This window comes from Typopeltis vanoorti, chromosome 8 (assembly GCF_054136105.1).
Source record: "Typopeltis vanoorti isolate ZY-2024b chromosome 8, IOZ_Tvanoo_1.0, whole genome shotgun sequence".
Lineage (NCBI taxonomy): Eukaryota > Metazoa > Arthropoda > Arachnida > Uropygi > Thelyphonidae > Typopeltis > Typopeltis vanoorti.
The window spans coordinates 3618353-3643483 of NC_143556.1; the positions used below are offsets into that span (position 1 = coordinate 3618353).

A 25131-nucleotide genomic window follows, 5' to 3' on the forward strand; every position below is an offset into this window, starting at 1 on the left:
TTGTAAATAATAATTGTTAATGCAATGCTTCTGATTTTGGGATTTTTTTTTTGGTAAATAAAATGTAAAGAACCAGATAATCAGCCCACTCTTCCCCTCCAAATTTCAACAATTCAACTTGAATTCCATCTTCAAAGGTAATCCTTCTCTGCTTCACTTTTTCATGACTGCTCCAATGTTTCTCTTGTAACTTTCGGTAAATCCAATTCACAACTCTTTCTTCTTCAAGATGATTGCCTCTAAATTTCTTTCTTTGTCATGTAAAGTTCTTCATAATATATTTTAATTATGTTTATTATTTATTTCTATCTTTGATATTTTATCATCCTTTCCCTTAAGAGTGGCAATTTCTCTTTTTTTCCCATAATACCAACTTCGTGTAACTTTCATATTTTTTTATTATTTTCAATGGTTTCTTTTATTTTTGTGGTATTAATAGATCAGAGTTCATGTCATTCTCTTTCCATGGTTGAATTACTGAATTTCAGCAGCAGCATCTCTTTTTATTCTCTATATTTTCTGAATAAGTCGAGTTTCTTCTGTAAGCTGGTAAAAGAAAACAACAGATTTAACATAATGTAAGATTTAACTTTTCTGAAATATGTTTTATTTCATTATTGAGACTTGAAAAGTGTATGAATAAGTTAATATAATCAGCTTTACTGCATAGTATGAGCATGAACAATGTGGTAACAATTAATTAAAAAAAAAAAAAAAAGTAAAACCTCATTTCAAATACAATATACCTATACCAAATGATATATATCTATATATATTTATATATATATAGATATATATTCTCCCCCCCCCTCGAGTTCCAGACTGGTAGGCCTGTTCTCCTTGAATTCTGATGACTCAACACTCAGGGTAGCCTTGAGTTTCAAAATGTTTCAAATAACTTAACAAAAAATGTTACAAAAAAAAGCTTATCATTTTATATTATAGAGTAGATATATCCCTTTATGAAACTTAATTATACATGGAAAGACTGACTCCAATTTCATGGGCGGCTATATATCTCTCTCCCTTGAAAACTGGGTTCAATCTAAATTTTGCATTACCAGTCAATTTAATATTTAGAAAGATAATATCATTAAGCATGAGTAACACATACTCCAGGTGTCCTGCGAAACAGAGTCGGAGTTTCCACATCCACAAAACCTTAAAAAGAAATTCAAAAATATGCATCAGTCCAAAAAAAAAAAAAAAAAACTACACACACAACTATATTTTATTGCATTAAAAAAATAGAAGGAAAAAAAGCATCTATATCCTGATATATTTATGCTAAAAGAATAAATTCAGTATACTGAATTCATTCTTTTATATTTTCTTTTATAGCTGACTGAGGTAAATACATTTTCTTTCAGTCTAAGACTTCAGTCAGGAGTTTTCAGTAGTTTTTACTTTTAGTGGATGAGTTTGTTATAGTGGCAAATGTTACTGTGAAAAGTGATAATAATTATTGTATATATTTAAATAATTATAATTAAAATGGCAAGATGCTGATTTTTGGATTAATTATTCAACTGGTTATTATTATTTATTTCTTTGATACCAGCATTTCTAGTTGACAAAAACTGCTTCTTGACCATTTCTGCATGAGCCCATACAGAGTATTTAAAATTACCAGATGAGAAAGGGCATAAAACACTGTGAAAGCTGCTTGAAACAAAAGAATTGCACTACATTATTCTAAGTAAATTACGAATTTACTCATGTTTGGAATGGATATTTATTGAGAGCACACTTTTTGGCCTAGTTTTCAGACCATTCTCCATGTGAACAGTTAAAAGAGACACAGTAGAAAATAAAAACTGAAAGTCATATTCATTGCAAGAGGAGAACTTGATCTGAAACTATCAGAATTCAAGGAAAGGACATTGAAATTATTATCATTTAATTAAATTACTTAACATGATCATGCAATAATGAGGAGCATTGAATAAGATAACTTCCAAAAACTAGGAAAGTTTAAGTGGGTGATTTCTGTTCAGGTCGGATGCTGAATTGTAGACTTCACAGCTTTCTTTACATGTATTTTTTTGTACTAATAGTCAGCTCCTGTGTAAAACTTTTTAAGTCTTATTCCACTGAATCCTGCATTTAGTATCATGACTGGCAATAGACTTGCCTTTCAAAATCACGTAGCTGGATGTAAATCCCGATGTTATCTCTTGGTATATTAGAGCAGACATACCTGTCTGCTGAAAATTATGAATTACTTTGGAAAAACTGTTGGGTTGTTGTCATTGGAGATAAAAGAGGTCACATGAGTAAGAAATTCTATCAACTCCTAGTCCTTAGGTGATTATAAGAATGAATTTAGTTTGCAAAATGGATGAAAGGAGATTGAAACTTAATCTGATGTAAAAGTATGGAAATATCAGACACACCTTTTATATAATGAATGCAGATCCTAGAAACTTCATCTAAAGAAGGAATGGGATGAACACTAAAATTATCAATTACTTTGCCAAAAATGTTTCGTTCCTGCCATTGGAGATGAAAGTGGCTCTAATGAACAAGATGATAATAGGAATCAGCAACAAAGTATCTCCTGTACTTGCTTTCTTTCTGTATACTGAAAACTACCATTAAGTTGTCTATGGATGAGAAAGTCTGGAAATGGAAGGCAAATGGCTTGAAATACATTACATTGTATTTGAAGGCATAGGCAATAGCTATTCTTGATTATTTAAACATTTTTAACAGTATTAATTTGCAACACCATAAGAAAAAATTAACTCATCTAATTGGTTAAACTGCTATTTAGCTGAATTCAAACCAGCATCTTCAGAACACAAAAGCACTTCTTGCAAATCAAACGGCGAGAATCAAATGACTAATAGAAACATCAAAATTTTAATTGGGGGGGGGGGGGGGTGAAGGGACCCCTAGCACACATCCTCTAGGGCAGGGCTATCCAATCTTAGGTAATCCGAGGGCGGCATTAGAAAAAAAAAAATTATCTGAGGGCCGCATCACAATGCATATCTAGTAGTTTGGTGAGCAGCAGTGACACTACCTCAAAAGCTGAACAAACGAACAACACTAATTGCGCACTAATCACACTCACGTTCCCTGTGAGCGTCCGGAGCATGCGCATTGGAACAAAACAGTGTAAAAACGCTTCTTTGACACATCTAATATTTGAAAAACATGTTGGTATATAGTGATGTAAGAGCACCAAATAAAACTACCGACATCAAGATTATTGATTAGTGATAGAATTAAAATATCTAATATGCATTCCATTCAAATTGTTATCTTATTTTTTCGCTCGTGAAAATCAAAACCCACAGGTGGGCCACACAAAATTACACTGCGGGCTGCATGAGGCCTGTGCTTTGGACAGCCCTGCTCTAGGGTATGCTATTGCCAGTTGACTGAAGGTAAACTATAATCACCCAAATTTGTATAAATTAATGCAGCCATACTACTTGGGATTAAGAAATATTTCAATGCTGACTCAAGAAATGTCAGAATTTAGATTTGTAACAGAATGCACACAATTCATTCATCAAAGGATGAAGATGATCTTTAGAACACATAAAAAAAAAAGTTGATTTATTTATTTATTTCATATCCAAACACAAGTGGTACAGTAGTAAGTGGCACAACATTATTTACAACAAATTAGGATACATTACAAATGAGAACAACTTAAATTTGATAGGTGAATTATACAGGGAATAATAAGTAAAATATGAAGAAAAAAGAAACTATATATAAGTTATATACAATAAATATGATCCAATGATCCTCTAGTATCTTGTGCAATCAACTGCTCTTTCTGTACAGGATATAAGATCCTCTTTTGTGCAAGGTGATTGAAGAAGGGGACAAGAAAGACAGTGTTCCATGGACTAGGTTGTCCCACACTCACAATTATCTTGTCCAGTGAGGTGGCCCCTTTTGATGAGGTTTTGTTTGCAGCATCCTGTCATTTGAAGTCTGTTGAGGCTTTTCCAAGTATTCCAAGTATTTTCAAGTATTCCACTCCAAGTGGGCACCACATGGAAAGATGTTCAGCTGTTGGAATACCAGTATTATTCTGAGGGTATAGGGCAAGCCATTGTTGAAGTCTTGTATCTGGAGGGTTTTTAGGTGGTTCACAACAGTTGCTAGGAAGCTATGTTGGAATCTTACTTTTTGGGGCACTGTGGTCTGGCTGAATAGTGGGTGGCATTCATCATTCATTTGTCTGCTTCTTTCGTCAGCTGAGAATGCAGATCTTTGAATTGAAGGGGAGGTGCAATACCAGCCAAAGTATACAGGTCTCTTAGTGGTGTTGGTTTTAGGCATGCTGTAATTAAGCGGCAGCTTTCATTCAATGCTGGGTCAAGTTTTTCAGCATGGCAGGATCTGGACCATACAGGGCAGGCATATTCAGCAGAAGAATAGCAAAGGGCCAAGGCAGAAGATCTCAGTGTGCTAGGGGTCTGCACCCCATTTGGAGGAGGTAAGCTTCCTTAGTATATTGTTTCTTGCATTCACTTTTGCTTTTTCTATGTGTGTTTTATATGAAAGAGTGCAATCGAGAGTCACATGAGGTAGATTGGATTCCAGGAATGTTCTATATTAGAGCCTTCCCAAGAAATCTGTAGCTTCCTGTTGCTTCCTTATAGTAAGGTGGAAAAGGCCAGTCTGCGTTTTCAAGGGGTTTGGTTTTAATTGTTTATTGCTATAATATGTGGTTAGACTATTTAAGGCAAGTGATAGAGTAGTTTCAATGGCCTTGAAATATTTTGATTGAGTAGCTATGGAAGTGTTTCGCAACATTTTTTTGGGTCATGCCCCACCTCAATGTCTCAAAGATTTTGATGCCCCCCCCCCTTCTAGCATAATAGTCAGCCAAGTTCTGAAAAAGTATAATATAAATATGTACATGTACATTTTCAAATTGCCCCCTATGGGGCAATTTCAAACCGTACATCCCACGTTGAGAAACACTGAGCTATAGCAAGGTCATCAGCATAGATAAAATTTTTAGTTCTTGGAAAGATGTAGATGTTGAAAAGTAATGGTGATAACACAGTTCCCTGGGGGAGGGCCATTTTTGGGGAGATGCCAGCTCTTCCTACCCCCCCAGGTCCACAAAAAAGCCATCTATTTTCCAAGATTGATTGGATCAGGAGGACAAGGCGATAGTGTCTAGTTATTCTGTATATTTTATTTCTGAGTATGAGATGGTTTATGGTATCATATGCTACAGATAGATCTATAAAGACTGCTCCTGTGGCTAGTTTTTGTTCATAACCATTTTCTATATATTGAGTGAGGTTGAGAATTTGTGATGTATAGGATTTGCCTGGTCTAAAACCTGCCTGCTCAGCAATAAGATGGGGTTCGATTATGGGTTATAGCCTATTCAAAATTAATCATTCATAGAGTTTAAAGAGGTTGCCGAGTAGTGATATGTCAGTAATTTTTTGCTTCGGTTGGAGTTTTCCTGGTTTCAGAAAGGCCACCCCTTTAGCATGCCTCCAGATAGTTGGTATCCTTAGGGTTCTGTGGCAAGTGTTGTATAGGTTGTATAGTGCTGTATGGACTAACCACTCTTTAGTCCTGGATCCAAAATGTTTAATTTGTTCATTACAGATATCATCAAGGCTTGCAGATTTTCTAAGTTTATGACAGTGTTGAGTTCATAAAAAGTTGAAGATGTTACACCCTGATAACCAAGAATGTAAAAATTTCAGTTATCATGGTGTAACAAGAAAATAAAAATATAAAATCATATGTAAGTAGCTAATACAAGATATTTAAAGACAGAAAATATGCTTGCATCCAAGAAAATCAATTATAGCAGAAATTATTTGTTTAACTAAATAACAAAAAAGGGATTCTTATTACAAAAAAAAAAAAGAATATGGAAAAAATAGGTTAAGTAAGATTAGAGATAAGAATTTGCATGTGAGAGGTTAGTTTAACACTCAAAAAGAGGAGATTAAAATATTGAAGTAAATTCTAACAAGGGGATTAATTTAGTATAGAGGCTAGCTTAAAACAAATGACGATCACTCAAGGTCAATTCCCGAAGTGAGACATCGTCCCGTGAGAGTCGCGTGCAAGGGACCATAGCATGTTTTGGGCAGAAAAACGACTTTAATTGGTGAATGAGATCGACTCCAGTAGGGGGGAGAAGAAAAGGAATTGAAGAAGGTGCCGATAGGGGCCATGCAGATAAAAGGGTTAGGAACCTCCCACAGGCCTTTTTTTTTTCAGAGTTTCTTCAAGAAATTTTTGTATAGGTAACATGGGGTTTTCCTGAGTGACGGCATAAGAGTTATCTCTGTCCGACGCAACAAAGAAACAAAGTGTGCAGGAATTCGATCCTGTATACCTATTGCAAGAGACGCCGTATAGTTACAAGAAGGAAGGAATTGTCTATGTATCTCATCATCCAGTACTCGTATCGAGGGAAAGAAAATCCATACAGAAGTCCGTGCCCACGTGATGAGTTCCATAGTGATAGAATAGAAGATCCTGTGTGTGTCCTTAATTCAAGCACGAAAGGTATAGATCGTGAAAACCAGGGTTCGTCCTAGGAAGGTACTGTAAAATCTTGTATCAATTGAAATCGCATATAGTTGCAATCATTGTTAATTACTGGACAGTCGAAGATATACCAGGACTTTAGTACAAATCAGAGTAGAATGAGAGTAAACTAGTTTATATTATTTGATAAGCATTCATGTGCTAGAGATTTATGTATGCACATGGTATCTCATATGAGAGTGTCTTAAAGGTCAAATGTATATATGGGCATAGCAAAAGGATAGTTTAACCTATATTATTTTGTAAGTTATATAAGGCAAACTGAAAATAAACATTAATGTCCATGGTATCATAGCAATATAGAGAATTCTGACTAGTATAAGGTTAAGTAAAGAGTTAAATTGTTCCAGGATTATATGTGTATATTTATATGTATAAAGTCTGTTATGACGGCATGATCGCAAATTCCCATATAGGATTTTGTCCTAATACTTGTATTTTGCTTGTGTAATTTTGTAAATTTTTATTCTTAGTATTGAATTGTGTTTTATATAATAGAAATTGAATTGTACCATGTTTGAGATTTTTAATAAACTTTTGTTCGCTAATAATACAGTTGTCTGAAATTGCTGTCTAATGCACCACTTGGAAAACGTACGAACCTAATCACGCAGGAAATTAATGTGTTAAGTTACGAGATAGAGGGTCACGACTGCTTAATAGTTTCACGCTCAGCCATATTTTTGTATTTTGCTCCTTGTTTTCGAATTATATATCTTAAACTAAATGTCCTGAAAGGCGCAGTATAATATAAATATTAGGGACACTAAGGGGAGAAAAAGCTTAAATATTTGAATTTTGTAATATCTCATGCATAGTTAAGTTTTGATTAAAGAAAATATAGAGATTCAATTGAAAGGAGAAAAGGAAAGTTTAATAATCGTAAATATGGACACAACAGAGGGTTTGATGTGAGTTTTATAAAAGTAGTGGTGGTGGTGTGAAGAATTTACTTATGTAGTACTTTGGCTATTTTTCAATGTCTGGAATTATGTGATTATTTAATAAAGTATTTTCTAGGTAGTTTAATAAAGTATATGTGGGTGATGGTTTTTTATGCATGAAGAATGAGAGTGAATTATTTGCGTAAGAAATGACTAATGACATTGCTGGCCTAGTTGGCTGAGTGGTTAGAGTACCTACTCTCCAACCAACAAGCTGCAGGTTTGAATCCCACCATGGGCATGGATGTTTGTGATTGTCTTTAGATAGGAAATGATTTCAGTGCCCAGTGTGAGACTACCACTCGGCTTATTAAAGGCCTGAAGTGAGTTGAAAAAGTTTTATGTTTGGCCTCAGGATCAGTGTTTCTGAACTATATAAAAAATCAATTAAAAATAGAAATATATATATATATATTTGAAAAAAATAGATTTAATGACTATAAGACCGAGATAACATAAAGATTTTAATGATAAATACTACTAGTTTCGGCATATAGCAGCCTTCTTCAGGTATTTATAAAGGAAAAGAATACTAATAAACATTGAATTATTTAAACAAACTGGAAATTACAGGTACAAATTGCCTCACATAATCAATACATAAAAACGTTGTATTTTTTCAAGTTGTTCCAACTGGCGTGCCATTGTTTGTTGCAATTGTGCGTGCAGGTTCACGTGAACGTCAATATTGAATAACTACAGCATGGCTATCTGGGATGTTATAACTTAAATTGTTGTTTAAGTGGACCAGGTTCAGTAGGATTTCTCTTGATTCTATGATTTTCCTTTCAAACTCATCATCACAGCGAAAGATATTTTCTGATCTATTCCAGCAGACAGAGTGGCTTCGTTGGTCATCATTAGGATTATTTGAAAAAAGAACATGACTGGATAACGCAGTTGCATGAGATCTTTTGTAAGAGATGCCTCTCTTATGCTCTTCTATTCGTTGTTCAATAGATTTGTTAGTTTGACCAAAGTATGGGATATTGCAATCGCACCACAATTTATATACTCCAGGGTACTTAAGGTTGTGATGAATAGGTTTTGGATGGCTGATTAGAGAACAGATTTTTGGAAGTGTGGTGAAGAAGGTCCTGATATTATATTTTTTAAGGACTTTAGCTATTTTCTTAGAGACTGTGCTAATGTATGGAATGGAGATGCTACCTTTAAAATTAATAGTCTCTGTTGTGCACTGCCTAGGAGGATTCAGAAGAAATTTCTTAATTGTTTTTTCAGAGTATCCGTTTTGTTCATTTAAGAGAGAACGTGCTCTGTGTCCTAAGGTAGATATAATTCCAAGTTTTTGTGGTGGAAAATGATGAGACAGATTATGCAGATATCTACTGGTATGCGTAGGTTTTCTGTACATAGAGATTTTTAATCTTTCAGAGCATCGTGTAAGCATAACATCCAAGAAAGGTAAGGAGTTATCATTTTCTAGATCAGCAGTAAATTTTATATTAGGATGTTGGATGTTTAGATGACGAAGAAAATCTGTGAGAGATGTGTGCCCGTGATTCCAAATAATGAATATATCATCAACATATCTTTTCCAAACTTTAGGTTTAAATGAGAAGGATGATATGGCTTTCTTTTCAAAATCTTCAAGGAAGTTGTTCGCTAGCTCTGGGGACAAAGGGTTGCCCATTGCCAGGCCTTGTTTTTGTTGGTAAATGGAGTCCTGATATCCGAAGTAACCAGAATTAGCAAAACAAGTGTTCTCTGCCAAGTTGGCGGGAAAACGACCGAAAGGAAGACCAAGATATAGGTGGATTGATATGGTACAAAGTGCTTTAGACGATAGAAATATAAGAGCTGATTATGTATATTATTTCTGGGAAAACTCCCATGTTACTCCTCACATTATAAACTATTATAATACAGCTATATTGCCTGCTTCAGTTTAGGAGTGCCCCTGTTTAAATGTCACTGGCTATTTACTCATGGGTTCTTAGGGCATTATGAGTGTAGATGTACTAAAAAGTATATGTAGCTTAAGGAATAGAAATTGCACATACCTTTTTCTGGGTGTTGTGGCTTTTCCTCTGTCTGCGATGTCGAGAACTGCAGAGTGTGTGTGTGGTGTGGAGGGGGGGGATAGGCAGTTTGGTAGAATAAGTTAGAAAAAACCCGGGTTTTTTTCGTAATAAATAGAAACATATACTTTTATATAGGGTGGGGAAAAAGTGAAAGGGTTAATTTTTTAAAATAAGGAGGGGGAAGGGGAAAGGTGGTTGACGGGGTGTGGACCGTTTCGACTATTCGTGGTCATCATCGGAACATATTGGGAAAGTGGAAGCTATGTCAGGTCGGGTGGGTGCTTCAGAGGTGTTTGTGTTGTCTCCTATTGGTCGGGATTGTGACCTCAATTTAATGTTGTGAAGCTTCCAAACCTCGGAGATTATGTAGGGCCTGTGTACGTTGATCGAGTTCGCGTCACACTTTATAGCTATTGTTTCCGATATTCTGAGCATTGTTTCATTGTCTTGTCTGTCTATTATGATGGCCTTGTCTATCTGCGGGGTGTGTTTTTGTTCAAGGGCGTGAACAGCTATTTCCGTTTTTCCTGTGCTTTGTATACGATTTTTCTTTTTAATGTTGCGTTTTTTAGTGTTTAAATGTTCTGGAATAGGGATGTTACAGTCACGGAAGTGTTCTTGTAGTCTTGCCCATAAAGACCTGATGGTGGAACCTGTGTAGGTGATGTCACAGTCTTTTTGGCAGGGAAATTTATAGACTACATTGTGCTGTTCAAATATATTTTTTTGTGTGTGAGGTTTGGTGGATTTTAGGAGGTTAGCCAGTTTTTGGCTTGTGGTGAATACCAGTTTGTAGTCAGTATGTTTGAAGATGTATTTATAGGCTTTGTATGTGTTTTGGGTGTATGGTAGTTTGATAATTTTTTGTGTAGGGAAGTTCGTTTTGGTACTTGGGTTGTTTTGGCGGTTTTTTGCCGTCTTGTTTGCGTAGTTAATCAGTTGTGTAGGATAGTTACGATTTAAGAAGATCTGTGTTAGTTTTTTTATTTCAGCGTTTAGACTATTTTGATTGGTTGAAAATTTGTGAGCATTTATGAATTGTGATAAGATGACGCATTTTTTAACAGAATACGGATGGTATGAGTGAAAATGGAGGTAGTTTCCGATGTGTGAGGGTTTGTGGTATATTTTCGTGGCTATTTTGTTGTGTGTTCTGGTTAATGTCAAGTTTAAGAAGTTGATGGATTTGTTCTGTTCGGTTTCTGTGGTGAATTTTAACCTGTTGCTGTAGCTGTTTAGGGATGTTTTTAAGGTGGTGATGTGTGTGGGATTTCCAATGCACAGAATATCGTCCACGTATCTGCCATAGAAGGTGATGCCGGGGGGAAGGGAAGGGTGGAGTAGAAGTGATTCTATATGTGTCAGGAATAATTCCGCTAGTTGTCCACTGATGTTTTGGCCCATGGGGAGTCCAAAGATTTGTATGTACATGTTGTTGTTGAACTTGAAGAAGTTTGCCGAGATTACTAGTTTTATTAAGTTAATAATGTCAATGGGCGTTAGTTTAGTACGAGAGTGTAGGGTGTGGTCTTCTGTGAGTAGTGTGTGTACGATGTCTAAAGTTCTGGGGACGTCCACGTTAGTGTATAAAGAGGCCGCATCTAAAGAAGTGAGGATGTCTTCTTGGGATAGGTTTAGGTCTTTTATTTTATTGAAAAGGTCGTCCGTGTTTTTTATCATGAAGTTTGACGTTGTGGTTAGTGGTTTGAGGAGTTTCGCTACGAATTTTGATAAAGGGGCTGTGGTGGTATTTTTGTAGGAGACTATTGGTCTCATCGGGTACCCGTCTTTGTGGGTTTTTATTTGTCCGAACATACAAGGGGTGCATGTGGTGCGGGGGATTGTGTTTTTCAGTGTGGTTTTGTCAATTTTATTTTCATTTTTTAGGATGTGTAGGGTATCGTTGATTTGTTTTATGAGGTCGGAGGTGGGGTCAATTTGTATTTTTCGGTAGGTGTGTGGGTCGGTTAAGATGGCTGTTATCTTGTTGTGGTAATCGGCTTGGTTTGTGATGACTACGGTGTCCCCTTTGTCCGCTTTATTGATAATAATGTTCGGGTTCTTCTTTAGGGATAGAAGGGCTTCTTGTAGGTTGGGGGTGATGTTGGGTTTGAGAAGAATTGTGGAAGAAAAGCTTGGTGAAGAACAAGCTGGATTCAGGCCAAATAGAGGCTGTCAGGATCAGATCTTCACTTTACGACAAACAGTCGAGAAAGCATGGGAATATAACAAAGATCTGTATTTAAGTTTTGTCGATTTGGAAAAGGCATATGACAAGGTGCCAAGAGAGAAGCTATTCAATACGCTGCAGTTATATGGTGTCAATGGGGCATTATATCAAGCAATACTTAGTCTTTATTTGAGTTGTGAGTCAGCAGTTAGAATTGAAGGAAGTACAGGAAGATGGTTTAATGTTAAATCTGGTGTGAGACAAGGATGTACATTATCCCCTCTGTTATTCATTATCTATATGGATCACATTATGAAGGAATGTGGTATTAAACCTGATATCAAAATTGGAGATGTTAATGTCAGCTCTTTGCTTTATGCGGATGATGTTATACTTCTAAATAAATCCGCTACAAGTCTGCAAGATTCTCTGACTAAATTGAATAGCTGTTGTAATAGATTTGGTATGAAGGTCAGCAATAAAAAGACAAAGACAATGAAAATAGGCAGAATCATTGAAAATGTCAACTGTGTTGTGAATGGAGAACCTGTGGAACAAGTAAAACATTTCAGCTACTTAGGCACAATTTTTACTGAAGATGGTAAACTAAATATAGAAATAGACAACAGAATCAGCAAAGCTGGTATCGTGGGAAGTCAATTGAATAAATTCATATTGAATAAGAAAGAAATTAGTCGGAACACTAAATTAGCTGTATACAAGACTGTGTTCAAACCAATTTTAACTTATGGATCTGAGAGCTGGGTCAGAAGTAAAACACTTGACCAAAGACTAGAAACCGCAGATATGAGAGTCCTGAGAAAGATTAGAGGCGTGAACAGATGGCATCAATGGCAATATCATATTAAAAATGAGGATATTAGGAAAGAACTTGACATTGTCAGCATCCAGGAATGCGTTAGCAGAGCTAATCTCAGATGGTATGGTCACTTAAATAGAATGGGAGAGGAAAGATTAGCAAAACAAGTGTTCTCTGCCAGGTTGGCAGGAAAACGACCCAGAGGAAGACCAAGATATAGGTGGATTGATACGGTACAAAGTGCCTTAGACAATAGAAATATAAGATCTGATAATGTTGGAGTCTTGACAAGTGACAGACTGAATTGGAGGAAAATTGTAGATAGGAAGTTAATAATGATGTAATTTTTTTATGTAGTACTGTCATATCCTGTACACCCCTTGAGGGTACATGGCAGGAATTTGATGATGATGATGATGATAGTTTCTTTCTTAGGGTCATACTCTAATTTCGCTTGCATTTCGGTAATGATGTCTCTGTTTTGTATGTATTTTGGGGAAACACGAATGGGCAGTTTTTTGGGATAATACCCAATCACACATCAACGACTACACGCTATTATTAGAAGATCGACACGCAAAGAAATGGTACAAACTAACAAACACCCAATACAACAATCGCGCGGCTTCCAACCCTTCGGATATTTCCGCCTTAGAACACACAAAAAACAATTCCATTATCAATCTATCACACCACAATCTCACGCCCGACGAAATCACCATCCTGAACAAAGGGTTAAACTTTGGTGTTTCCCCAAAATACATACAAAACAGAGACATCATTACCGAAATGCAAGCGAAATTAGAGTATGACCCTAAGAAAGAAACTATATTCCACAAAATTAACAACATCATAAACAGTAAAATAATAATTAAACCCAACATCACCCCCAACCTACAAGAAGCCCTTCTATCCCTAAAGAAGAACCCGAACATTATTATCAATAAAGCGGACAAAGGGGACACCGTAGTCATCACAAACCAAGCCGATTACCACAACAAGATAACAGCCATCTTAACCGACCCACACACCTACCGAAAAATACAAATTGACCCCACCTCCGACCTCATAAAACAAATCAACGATACCCTACACATCCTAAAAAATGAAAATAAAATTGACAAAACCACACTGAAAAACACAATCCCCCGCACCACACGCACCCCTTGTATGTTCGGACAAATAAAAACCCACAAAGACGAGTACCCGATGAGACCAATAGTCTCCTACAAAAATACCACCACAGCCCCTTTATCAAAATTCGTAGCGAAACTCCTCAAACCACTAACCACAACGTCAAACTTCATGATAAAAAACACGGACGACCTTTTCAATAAAATAAAAGACCTAACCCTATCCCAAGAAGACATCCTCACTTCTTTAGATGCGGCCTCTTTATACACTAACGTGGACGTCCCCAGAACTTTAGACATCGTACACACACTACTCACAGAAGACCACACCCTACACTCTCGTACTAAACTAACGCCCATTGACATTATTAACTTAATAAAACTAGTAATCTCGGCAAACTTCTTCAAGTTCAACAACAACATGTACATACAAATCTTTGGACTCCCCATGGGCCAAAACATCAGTGGACAACTAGCGGAATTATTCCTGGCACATATAGAATCACTTCTACTCCACCCTTCCCTTCCCCCCGGCATCACCTTCTATGGCAGATACGTGGACGATATTCTGTGCATTGGAAATCCCACACACATCACCACCTTAAAAACATCCCTAAACAGCTACAGCAACAGGTTAAAATTCACCACAGAAACCGAACAGAACAAATCCATCAACTTCTTAAACTTGACATTAACCAGAACACACAACAAAATAGCCACGAAAATATACCACAAACCCTCACACATCGGAAACTACCTTCATTTTCACTCATACCATCAGTATTCTGTTAAAAAATCCGTCATCTTATCACAATTCATAAATGCTCACAAATTTTCAACCAATCAAAATAGTCTAAACGCTGAAATAAAAAAACTAACACAGATCTTCTTAAATCGTAACTATTCTTAAATCGTAACTATCCTACACAACTGATTAACTACGCAAACAAGACGGCAAAAAACCGCCAAAACAACCCAAGTACCAAAACGAACTTCCCTACACAAAAAATTATCAAACTACCATACACCCAAAACACATACAAAGCCTATAAATACATCTTCAAACATACTGACTACAAACTGGTATTCACCACAAGCCAAAAACTGGCTAACCTCCTAAAATCCACCAAACCTCACACACAAAAAGATATATTTGAACAGCACAATGTAGTCTATAAATTTCCCTGCCAAAAAGACTGTGACATCACCTACACAGGTTCCACCATCAGGTCTTTATGGGCAAGACTACAAGAACACTTCCGTGACTGTAACATCCCTATTCCAGAACATTTAAACACTAAAAAACGCAACATTAAAAAGAAAAATCGTATACAAAGCACAGGAAAAACGGAAATAGCTGTTCACGCCCTTGAACAAAAACACACCCCGCAGATAGACAAGTCCATCATAATAGACAGACAAGACAATGAAACAATGCTCAGAATATCGGAAACAATAGCTATAAAGTGTGACGCGAACTCGATCAACGTACACAGGCCCTACATAATTTCCGAGGTTTGGAAGCTTCACAACATTAAATTGAGGTCACAATCCCGACCAATAGGAGACAACACAAACACCTCTGAAGCACCCACCCGACCTGACATAGCTTCCACTTTCCCAATATGTTCCGATGATGACCACGAATAGTCGAAACGGTCCACACCCCGTCAACCACTTTTCCCCTTCCCCCTCCTTATTTTAAAAAATTAACCCTTTCACTTTTTCCCCACCCTATATAAAAGTATATGTTTCTATATATTACGAAAAAAACCCGGGTTTTTTCTAACTTATTCTACCAAACTGCCTATCCCCCCCCTCCACACCACACACACACTCTGCAGTTCTCGACATCGCAGACAGAGGAAAAGCCACAACACCCAGAAAAAGGTATGTGCAATTTCTATTCCTTAAGCTACATATACTTTTTAGTACATCTACACTCATAATGCCCTAAGAACCCATGAGTAAATAGCCAATGACATTTAAACAGGGGCACTCCTAAACTGAAGCAGGCAATATAGCTGTATTATAATAAGAGCTGATAATATTGGAGTGTTGACAAGTAACAGACTGATTTGGAGGAAAATTGTAGATAGGAAATTAATAATGATGTAATTTTTTCATGTAGTACTATCATATCCTGTACACCCCTTGAGGGTACATGGCAGGAATTTGACGATGATTCAATATTATTCAATATTGGCATTCAAGTGAACCTGCACGCACAATTGCAACAAACAATGGCACGCCAGTTGGAACAACTTGAAAAAATACAAAGTTTTTATGTATCGATTATGTGAGGCAATTTGTACCTGTAATTTCCAGTTTGTTTAAATAATTCAATGTTTATTAGTATTCTTTTCCTTTATAAATACCTGAAGAAGGCTGCTATATGCCGAAACTAGTAGTATTTATCATTAAAATCTTTATATGTTATCTCGGTCTTATAGTCATTAAATCTATTTTTTTCAAATATATATATATATATTTCTATTTTTAATTGATTTTTTATATAGTTCAGAAACACTGATCCTGATGCCAAACATAAAACTTTTTCAACTCACTTCAGGCCTTCAATAAGCCGAGTGGTAGTCTCACACTGGGCACTGAAATCATTTCCTATCTAAAGACAATCACAAACATCCATGCCCATGGTGGGATTCATACCTGCAGCTTGTTGGTTGGAGAGTAGGTACACTAACCACTCAGCCAACTAGGCCGCAATGTCATTAGTCATTTCTTACGCAAATAATTCACTCTCATTCTTCATGCATAAAAAACCATCACCGACATATACTTTATTAAACTACCTAGAAAATACTTTATTAAATAATCACATAATTCCAGACATTGAAAGCTAGCCAAAGTACTACATAAGTAAATTCTTCACACCATCACCACCACTACTTTTATAAAACTCACATCAAACCCTCTGTTGTGTCCGTATTTACGATTATTAAACTTTCCTTTTCTCCTTTCAATTGAATCTCTATATTTTCTTTAATCAAAACTTAACTATGCATGAGATATTACAAAATTCAAATATTTAAGTTTTTTTTCCCCTTAGTGTCCCTAAAATTATATTATACTGCGCTTTTCATTAACAGCTGACATTACCATCTCCAATTTTGATATCATGTTTAATACCACTTTCCTTCATAATGTGATCCATATAGATAATGAATAACAGAGGGGATAATGTACATCCTTGTCTCACACCAGATGTAACATTAAACCATCTTCCTGTACTTCCTTCAATTCTAACTGCTGACTTAGAAATCAAATAGACTAAGTATTGTTTGATATAATGCCCCATTAACGCCATATAACTGAAGCGTACTGTAGCGTAACACTCAGTAGGGAAATACCTCTGTAATTCTCACATTCAGTTTTATTTCTCTTTTTATATATGGGTACTATTAGAGCTCTGCTCAAATCATCGGGAATTCATCCCTCGGTCCAGGCATTCTGAACTATGTAGTGCAGCCACTAACTCTTATACCACCATTCTTCAGCATTTCTTATCGAATATCATCTACTCCTGCTGCCTTTACACATTCCAAGCCTTTGATGGCTTTTTCTACTTCAAGCATGCATACGTATTCCTGACTGTATGCCTGTTAAGTGTTTTTTACCACTGTGCTATCACTGCTTGTTTCATTTAGCAATTTTTTCGAAGTAATTACTCCATACTTCAAAGGATAGCTTTTTCTACCATTTTCATGTCGCCTTTATTATCTCTAACTCCTTTTACAGCACTCTTTCCTCCATTTCTAACCTTCTTCAACAACCTCCAGAATATCTTACCACCTTCTTGATATTTATTTTCTACATTCTTGCCAAAGTCCTCCCATGACTTTTGTTTAGCTAGTTTTACACAGTGTTTCACTTTCTTACATTTGTCTCTGTATTCTCTAAGAGCAAAAGCTGACTTATTTGTCAGGAACTTTTGATATGCTTTCTTCTTTTCCTTCACTGCCTCTTTAACTTCCTGTGTCCACCATGAAGTTCTAATTTTTCTATTCTTGCAGACAACTTCACCAGATGCCTCTCTAGCTGAATCAATCAAAGATTTTCTTCAAGGCTTGCAACTGAATCTCCAAGGCTTGGTTCCTGTTCTCAAACTCTTTCATTTTTTCTTCAATAATCTTTGTGTATTTTAGTCTACAGTTCACATCTGAGAGCTGCTCAACTTTTATTCACTTTAAAACTTTCTTACATGTTATTCTTTTCAATATGAAATTCAATTTTATACTGCTCAAGACTAAACAGTGATCACTTCCAATTTCAAATCCTCTGTACACTCTGGTCTCCTGCACCAGTGGGAAAACATCACTATCAACAATAACATAGTCAATGAGACTTTTCTTATTCCTTGCTTCTTCACTCCATGTGAATTTGTGAACATTTTTATGTTGGAACATGGTGTTAGTAATAACCAGTCCATGTCCTGAGCAGAAATCCCACAGGTATTTGCCATTATTATTAGCTTTGCTCTTTTCTCTAAATTTTCCCCAAATAGTTTTGTATGTCTGACAATCATTTCCTACTCTGCTATTTAGATCCCCAACAAGGACCAACTTTTCCTTTTTCATTGTGTCAGTTGCTTTTTCTAAAGCATCAAAAAATTCCTCCATTTCTACCTTAGTAGAACCTTCTGTGAGACCATTGGCATAAATAAGTATCATTGTCCAATTCCCCATTCTGATATTAGCCCACATCTCTCTACTTGAGACTGCCTGTAATTCAAGAAGATTAGTCTCGTATTTTGTGTTGAATACTATGGCTACTCCTTCTTTTCCTTGATTGCCTTTTCCTTAATATTACATTTTGTAGTTATTGCTGAGAAAGATCTCACTGGTTTTTGTCTTTTTTGTTTCAGTCACCCCTATTATGTCGATCTGGTACTTATCTAATTTCTCAGCTAGCTCCATTTCTTTGCCATTCAGGCTTCTTATGTTGATAGTACTGATCTTTAACTCTGGTGATGTTGAGTTGGTGTGTGCTTTCAGATTTGTTGCAGTAGCTGACTTTTCACTTTTCACCCTGGTTCCCTAGCAAAAAGAACAGGGGCCTTGTTTAACCGGACGACGCCCCCAACCGGCATGAAATTTTGTCATGTTGTACTATCATTTTGTATATTGGTTTAAGCCAAGAAGAATAAAATTTGGTTGGCTAAATCCCAAATTGCTAGCCCATCCTCATTTGTTAAGTATCCAGGTAGATACCCAACAGGGTGCACCATGAGAAGGTGAGGATTGGACATTAGGTCAGAAGCCCTAGTTGGTTTTCCGCATTCCTTTAAAGGCTAAGTGGAGGTCTCCTCTCAGTTATACAGTTTTATCATCTGCATACAGCTTATGCAGATGATATTATATTCTAATTGCCAGCCTGGTTGACCGAGTGGTTAGTGGATCCAATCTCCAGTCAAAAGGCTGTGGGTTTGAATCCTGTTGTGGGCATGGATGTTTGTGATTGACTGCGAAAATACTAGTAATGGTGGGCAGTAGATGGCATTGGTGTAGTTGTGGTTCATTGTAGTTGGTGGATTGAGTTGTGGAGACAGAGTTGTAGAGTAGGTGCCGTTCCTTGATGAGTCTTTGGACTCCCCGGAGGTCTCACGTAATAATAATAATAAACAAATCCAGTATATCTGAAAATTAGCAACAACAACAACAAAAAACAAACAAACAAAGATAATGAAAATAGGAAGAAACATTGAAAATATTAACTGCATTCTGAATGAAGGAACTACAGAACAAGTAAAACATTCAGTTATTCAGGCATAATTTTTAGTGAAGATGACAAATTAAATATTCAAATAAACAGCAGAAAAAAAAGCTGGTATGGTAGAAAGTTTATTGAATAAATTTATATGGAATAAAAGAGAAATAAGTCGAAACACGAAATTAGTAGTGTACAAGATAGTATTCAAACCAATTTTAACTTATGCACCTTCTGTTCAAAAAGAAACCGCACTTTTCAAAAATAGAAGAAACTAGTGGCGCCACCTGTTGTGTCTTTTTGTTGTTGAACACGGCAACCTTCATTAGTGTTGTGTCAACCTTTATGACATTTGTTTCATTAGATGCCGAGTTATAGTGCCAAGAGTGACACTGTGTTTTGACGAACAGTCGGAAAATGAGTTTCAAACAGAGAGCTGTGATTGATTTTTGTGTTAAACTCAGTAAAAGTTTTACTGAAATGCATCAAATGCTTCAAAAATTATACGATGATGAATGCTTATCCCGTACTCATGTTTACAAGTGGTTTAAGTGATTTAAAAGTGGTCATGAGATGCTTGAGGATGACGAAAATCCGTGCCATCCCAAAAACTGTACTGAGCGAAGTTAACATCCAAAAAGTGCATGATTTCATCAAAGAAAACCTGACGTCGTCTGTGAGATTGATTGAGTATGAATTAGGGATTCCAAAATCAACTGTGCACAACATTTCGACTAAGAGTTTGGGCCTTCGTAAATTGAATTCGCGATTTGTTCCACACAAGTTGACCGACAACCAAAAATTTATCGAATTGAACACTGCAACGACCTCATTAAAACCATTCGTAAGGACTCAAACTTCCTTGAAATGATCGTTACTGGTGACAAAGCATGGTGTTTTGAATATGAGCCTGAAATAAAGCACCAGAGTGCTAAGTGGAGATCACCAGAAGAGGGGCATTTGGAAAAAAGTCGCTTGGAGATGTCAAAAGTAAAGACAATGCTGATTTGTTTCTATGATTCCAAGGGCATTATCCACAAAGAATTCGTTCTGCCTGGCCAAACGGTCAATGGTGAGTTTTGTCTTGAAGCAATTTATAGTGAGAATTCGTCGTGTATGGCATGAATATCGTGATGCAGGCAGCTGGTCACATTTGCACGATAATGCACCATCTCATCGTTCGAACATTGTGAGACAGTTTTTGAGCAAAAACTAAGTTTGTGTGTTGGATCACTCACCATATTCACCTAATTTAGCACCCTGTGACTTCTTTCTCTTCCTCTGACTTCATTTGCTGATGAAAGGAAAGCGATACGACACCACTGAAAACGTTCAAGTGGCAATAACCACGACCCTCAACAGTATCCCAAAAACCTATATAAAAAACTCATTTAGCAAATTAATTGACCATGCCAAACGATGTATCAAAGCTGAGGGAGAGTATATTGATTGAAATAAATTATTTGAATAATTATAATTGGCCTGTGTTTTATTTTCTATCAAAAGTTCAGTTTCTTTTTGGACAGAGGGGGTGTAGATCCGAGAGCCGGGCTAGAAATAAAACACTTGATCAAAGACTGGAGACCACAGATATGAGAGTTCTGAGAAAGATTAGGAGTGCGAACAGATGGTTTCAATGGAAATATATTAAAAATGAGAATATTAGGAAGAACTTGACATTGTTAGCATTCAGAAATATGTTAGCAGAATTAATATTAGATGGTATGGTCACTTAAAGAGAATGGGAAAGGAAAAGTCAGCAAAACAAGTGTTCTTTGCCAGAATGGTAAGAAAAGTGTCCAAGGAAGACAAGATCTAGGTGGATTGATACAGCAAAAAGTGCCTTAGCAGAGAGAAATATAAGATCTTATTTAGGGGTCTTGACAGATAGCAGATTAATTTGGTGGAAAGCTGTCAATAGAAAATTAGTAATGATGTAACTTTTTTCATGTAGTACTAGCATAATATCTTATACATCTTCTGAGCATATATGTCAGGAATTCGATCATGATGATGATTTCTGTTGTTCATTTTAAAGATGTTTAAAGATAAGAAAAAATTCTTGCAAAAACTGTAGCAAATATTCCAAAATAACAAATCTACAAAAAATTGTTGTGGATGAGGTAAGGGTTATATAACAATTCTATAGTAGGTCAACTGTCAACAATAGCAGGCTTTTTATTGTCCAAGTCTAATAATCTGGGCAATAAAAAAATGCTTACTATAGTTGACTTTATGTGGCCTACTATATGCTAAAGTGGGATTTGAGCCAGTCTGTTGCTTAAAGAGTGGGGATGTTATCCACTTTGTCAACCAGGCTAGCAATAAATAAATAAATAAATAAAAAAATCTATCTCATATTTCTATATGTAAAGGAGATCCTATAGGCTTTGCTATGATTTTGTTAATCAGAATTATGAAATCAAGATTTGGTGTTATTCATCATGATTTTGAAATTGAACAATAAAAAAAAAAATAAATAATAAACAAAAAAAAAAAAAAAAGGAGAGAGCATAGGATGAACAACTGAAAGACTTAATAGTGCAATTCAGAATTTTGAGCATAAATTTATTTTATACATGCTAGAGAATTTCCCGTGCTGCTTGAGATATTTTAGTGGAAGTGGCAGGTTATACAAAATACAACAGAAAAAACATGCATGAGTACTGGATATGAGACAGAATACTAGATCCTTACTGCAGGTTTAAATAAATATTAGCTGAGAGAAAACTGTCCAAATATAAGACATAATATCTGACTTTCTCATCATCATCATCGTCATCAAATTCCTGACATGTACCCTCAAGGGGGTGTAACAGGATATAATAGCACTACATGAAAAATTTACATCATTACTAACTTCCTATCTACAATTTTCATCAAAATCAATCTGTTACCTGTCAAGACTCCAACATTGTCAGATCTTATATTTCTATCTTCTAAGGCACTTTTACAGTATCAATCCACCTATATCTTGGTCTTCCTCTGGGTCTTTTTCCTGCCAACCTGACAGAGAACATTTGTTTTGCTAATTTTTCCTCTCCCATTCTGTTTAAGTGACCATACCACTTGAGATTAAATCTGATAACACATTCCTGACTTTCTTGATATATTCATTATCATGTTCCTTATTTATAACTATAAACTGAAATTTTTTTACCATTCCTGAGACACAAAAATTCTCTCATTTTCATCACAACATCAGATCTTAGTCTTAAGTTTTTTTGCAGCTGTGGTCTACGGAGATCAAGATAACGATGCTGTAGCCTTAACTCTTCATTCACCTGTAAAAACACAGTCAACTCTCATTATAACAAACACCATTATAGTAAACTCACAAAGTCTCAAATAAAAGTCAGGTAGCAATTCTATTTTAAAGAAATACAGAGTCTGTCAAAAAAAATGCATACACACTTTAACAGATGTTATCTATGGACTTTTTCGAAGTTGGATTGAATTATGGCAATGTGTAGTATGATGGTCACTCAAAAGATGTCATTATTCACATGAATACTAGCATCAACATGTGACTGGTAGGACAGTCAAACAAATTGGCCAAGGCACAACTGTCGTTCGAGGAACGCAAGACTATTTTAAAGTGGTATTTCAAATTTGAGAATGTTGTTGAAGTTCAACAACAATGGAGGCGTGAGTTTGCAACACAGCCTCCGACATACCTGACAATTGCACATATTTATGGTAAGTTTGAGACCCATGGTACCATGTGTGATGTGCACACCAGGGAGGATCTGGGAGGCCTCGCACAGCAACAAGTCCTGCTTCCATGGATATGGTGTTGAAACAGTTTACACGTTCACCACAGAAGTCTACCACACAATGTGCAGATGAGACAGCAGTTAGTAGTGCAAACATACAGCACATTCTTAAAGCAGCTAAATGGAAAGTTTATATCCCAAGATTATTACATGTACGAATGAAGATGATCCTAATCAAAGAATGCAGTATCATGAGTGGTTTCAACACATGGTAGATGAGAATGAGGAGTTTGTGAGGAAGATGGTTTTGGTCTGACGAAGCACAATTTAAGCTTAACAGAACAGTGAATCGGCATAATTGTGTTTACTAGGCTCCCCAAAATCTGGGCATTCTTCTTTGACAGGTACACTTACTGGTCAAGTGGTAATAATAATTAAAACAATAATAATAAGTGTACCTAGACATATCACGCACATCCATTTTACCTGCCAGTCATGCACTTTATGGGAATGATCAATTTCTTTTCCAACAAGGTGCACCACCACACTAATACTGGGACCTTGAGAGTTTGTAGGGACAATGAATAGGATGAAGAGGTGCAGTTGAGTTCCCTCCCCCCACCTTCTCCTGATTTAACACTCGTAGACTTCTACCTATGGGAGGGACTCTAAAGGATGTAGTGTATCATAGAAAATCAGCTACACTAGTGGCCCTTCAGAAAGAAATTGAAATGGCATGTGCAGCAATCCCTCTGGACACTTTAGCCAATGTTGCCCAAGTAGTAATTTGCCATAATAATAAGTGTCTGGACGCTAATGCTAACCACTTTGAGCACCTCGTGCAATTGTAGACATCAAAGGTAACTTGCATTCATCCCTTGATGTTTATATAAATTTAGTATTACAATTTTTTGACGGCCTCCATAGATAAACAAATGACCAAGTCACACGCACAAACATGGCAACCAATTTACCTGGTGTTCACTGATGAAATATCATTTATAATGGTTAGGATTTTATTGGCTCATGGAGTGACTGAAGCAATAATGTGTGTCATGTCCAAGATTCAAGGCACTACATAAAGTAAAATTAATATGCAAGATGATGTTGAATTTGTTGAAAATTTATTTTTCACTTGGTTAGACTATAATAAATTTAGTTTAATCCTTTATCCAAGTGTGAGCAAACAAAGTTTGCACCTGAAAATATCTTCAGGACTGAGGTAAGGTAGTACAACATCAGACAACTCGGAGCAAAGGTTTACTAAGCTAACATCGCTCCTATCTCAGTATCTCCCATAATGCAAAGCACATCTCCTTGCGGATATGTATAATGTTATGCATTAAGGGAAGGGCCACTACTCAGACCGGTTTTGACCTTTATTGAGGTCTCGTCAGTGGGAGACAGGACTTGCTCACACTTGGATAAAGGATTAAACTAAATTTATTATAGTCTAACCAAGTGAAAAATAAACTTTCAACATATTTCTCTAAATCCAGAGTAATTTAATAATAAGGTGGCACACCTTTTGGCAACTCCTATAGATAAAGATGACCTCTCCATTGCTTCTGCATTGGTATCTCCACTCTGGACCTGGCTCCCACTGATGAGACCTCAATAAAGGTCGAAACCGGTCTGGTAGTGGCCCTTCCCTTAATGCATAACATTATACATATCCGCAGGAGATGTATATTGCATTATGGGAGATACTGAGATAGGATAGGAGTGATGTTAGCTTGGTCCACCTTTGCTCCGAGTTGCACTACCTTACCTCAGTCCTGAAGATATTTTCAGGCGCAAACACTCGGATAAAGGATTAAACTAAATTTATTATGGTGTTGAATTTGCTTTCAAATCTTTTGCAGTCAAAAGTCTGCCATTTTGTTTCTTCCTATTATTTTGTTTAGTTCTTTATATTTACCCATGCTATTGTTATCCTTGTTTATACTGGATTTTAAGGTTCTCCTTTGATAACATAATTGTAAAATGTCTTCTGTAATCCAGGGTTTGAT

General features: G+C 36.3%; 1 protein-coding gene across 1 annotated transcript in view; it reads right to left on the minus strand.

Moving 5' to 3' along the window:
- AspRS-m (aspartyl-tRNA synthetase, mitochondrial) overlaps positions 1-25131 on the minus strand; it is a 191080-nt gene that overhangs the window by 119439 nt on the left and 46510 nt on the right. The window contains exons 5-6 of the mRNA XM_090397050.1: positions 22564-22687; positions 1115-1161 (exon numbers count right to left, since the gene is read on the minus strand). Coding sequence (XP_090253176.1) covers positions 1115-1161; positions 22564-22687 — 171 coding nt within the window. The remainder of the gene's footprint in view (positions 1-1114; positions 1162-22563; positions 22688-25131) is intronic.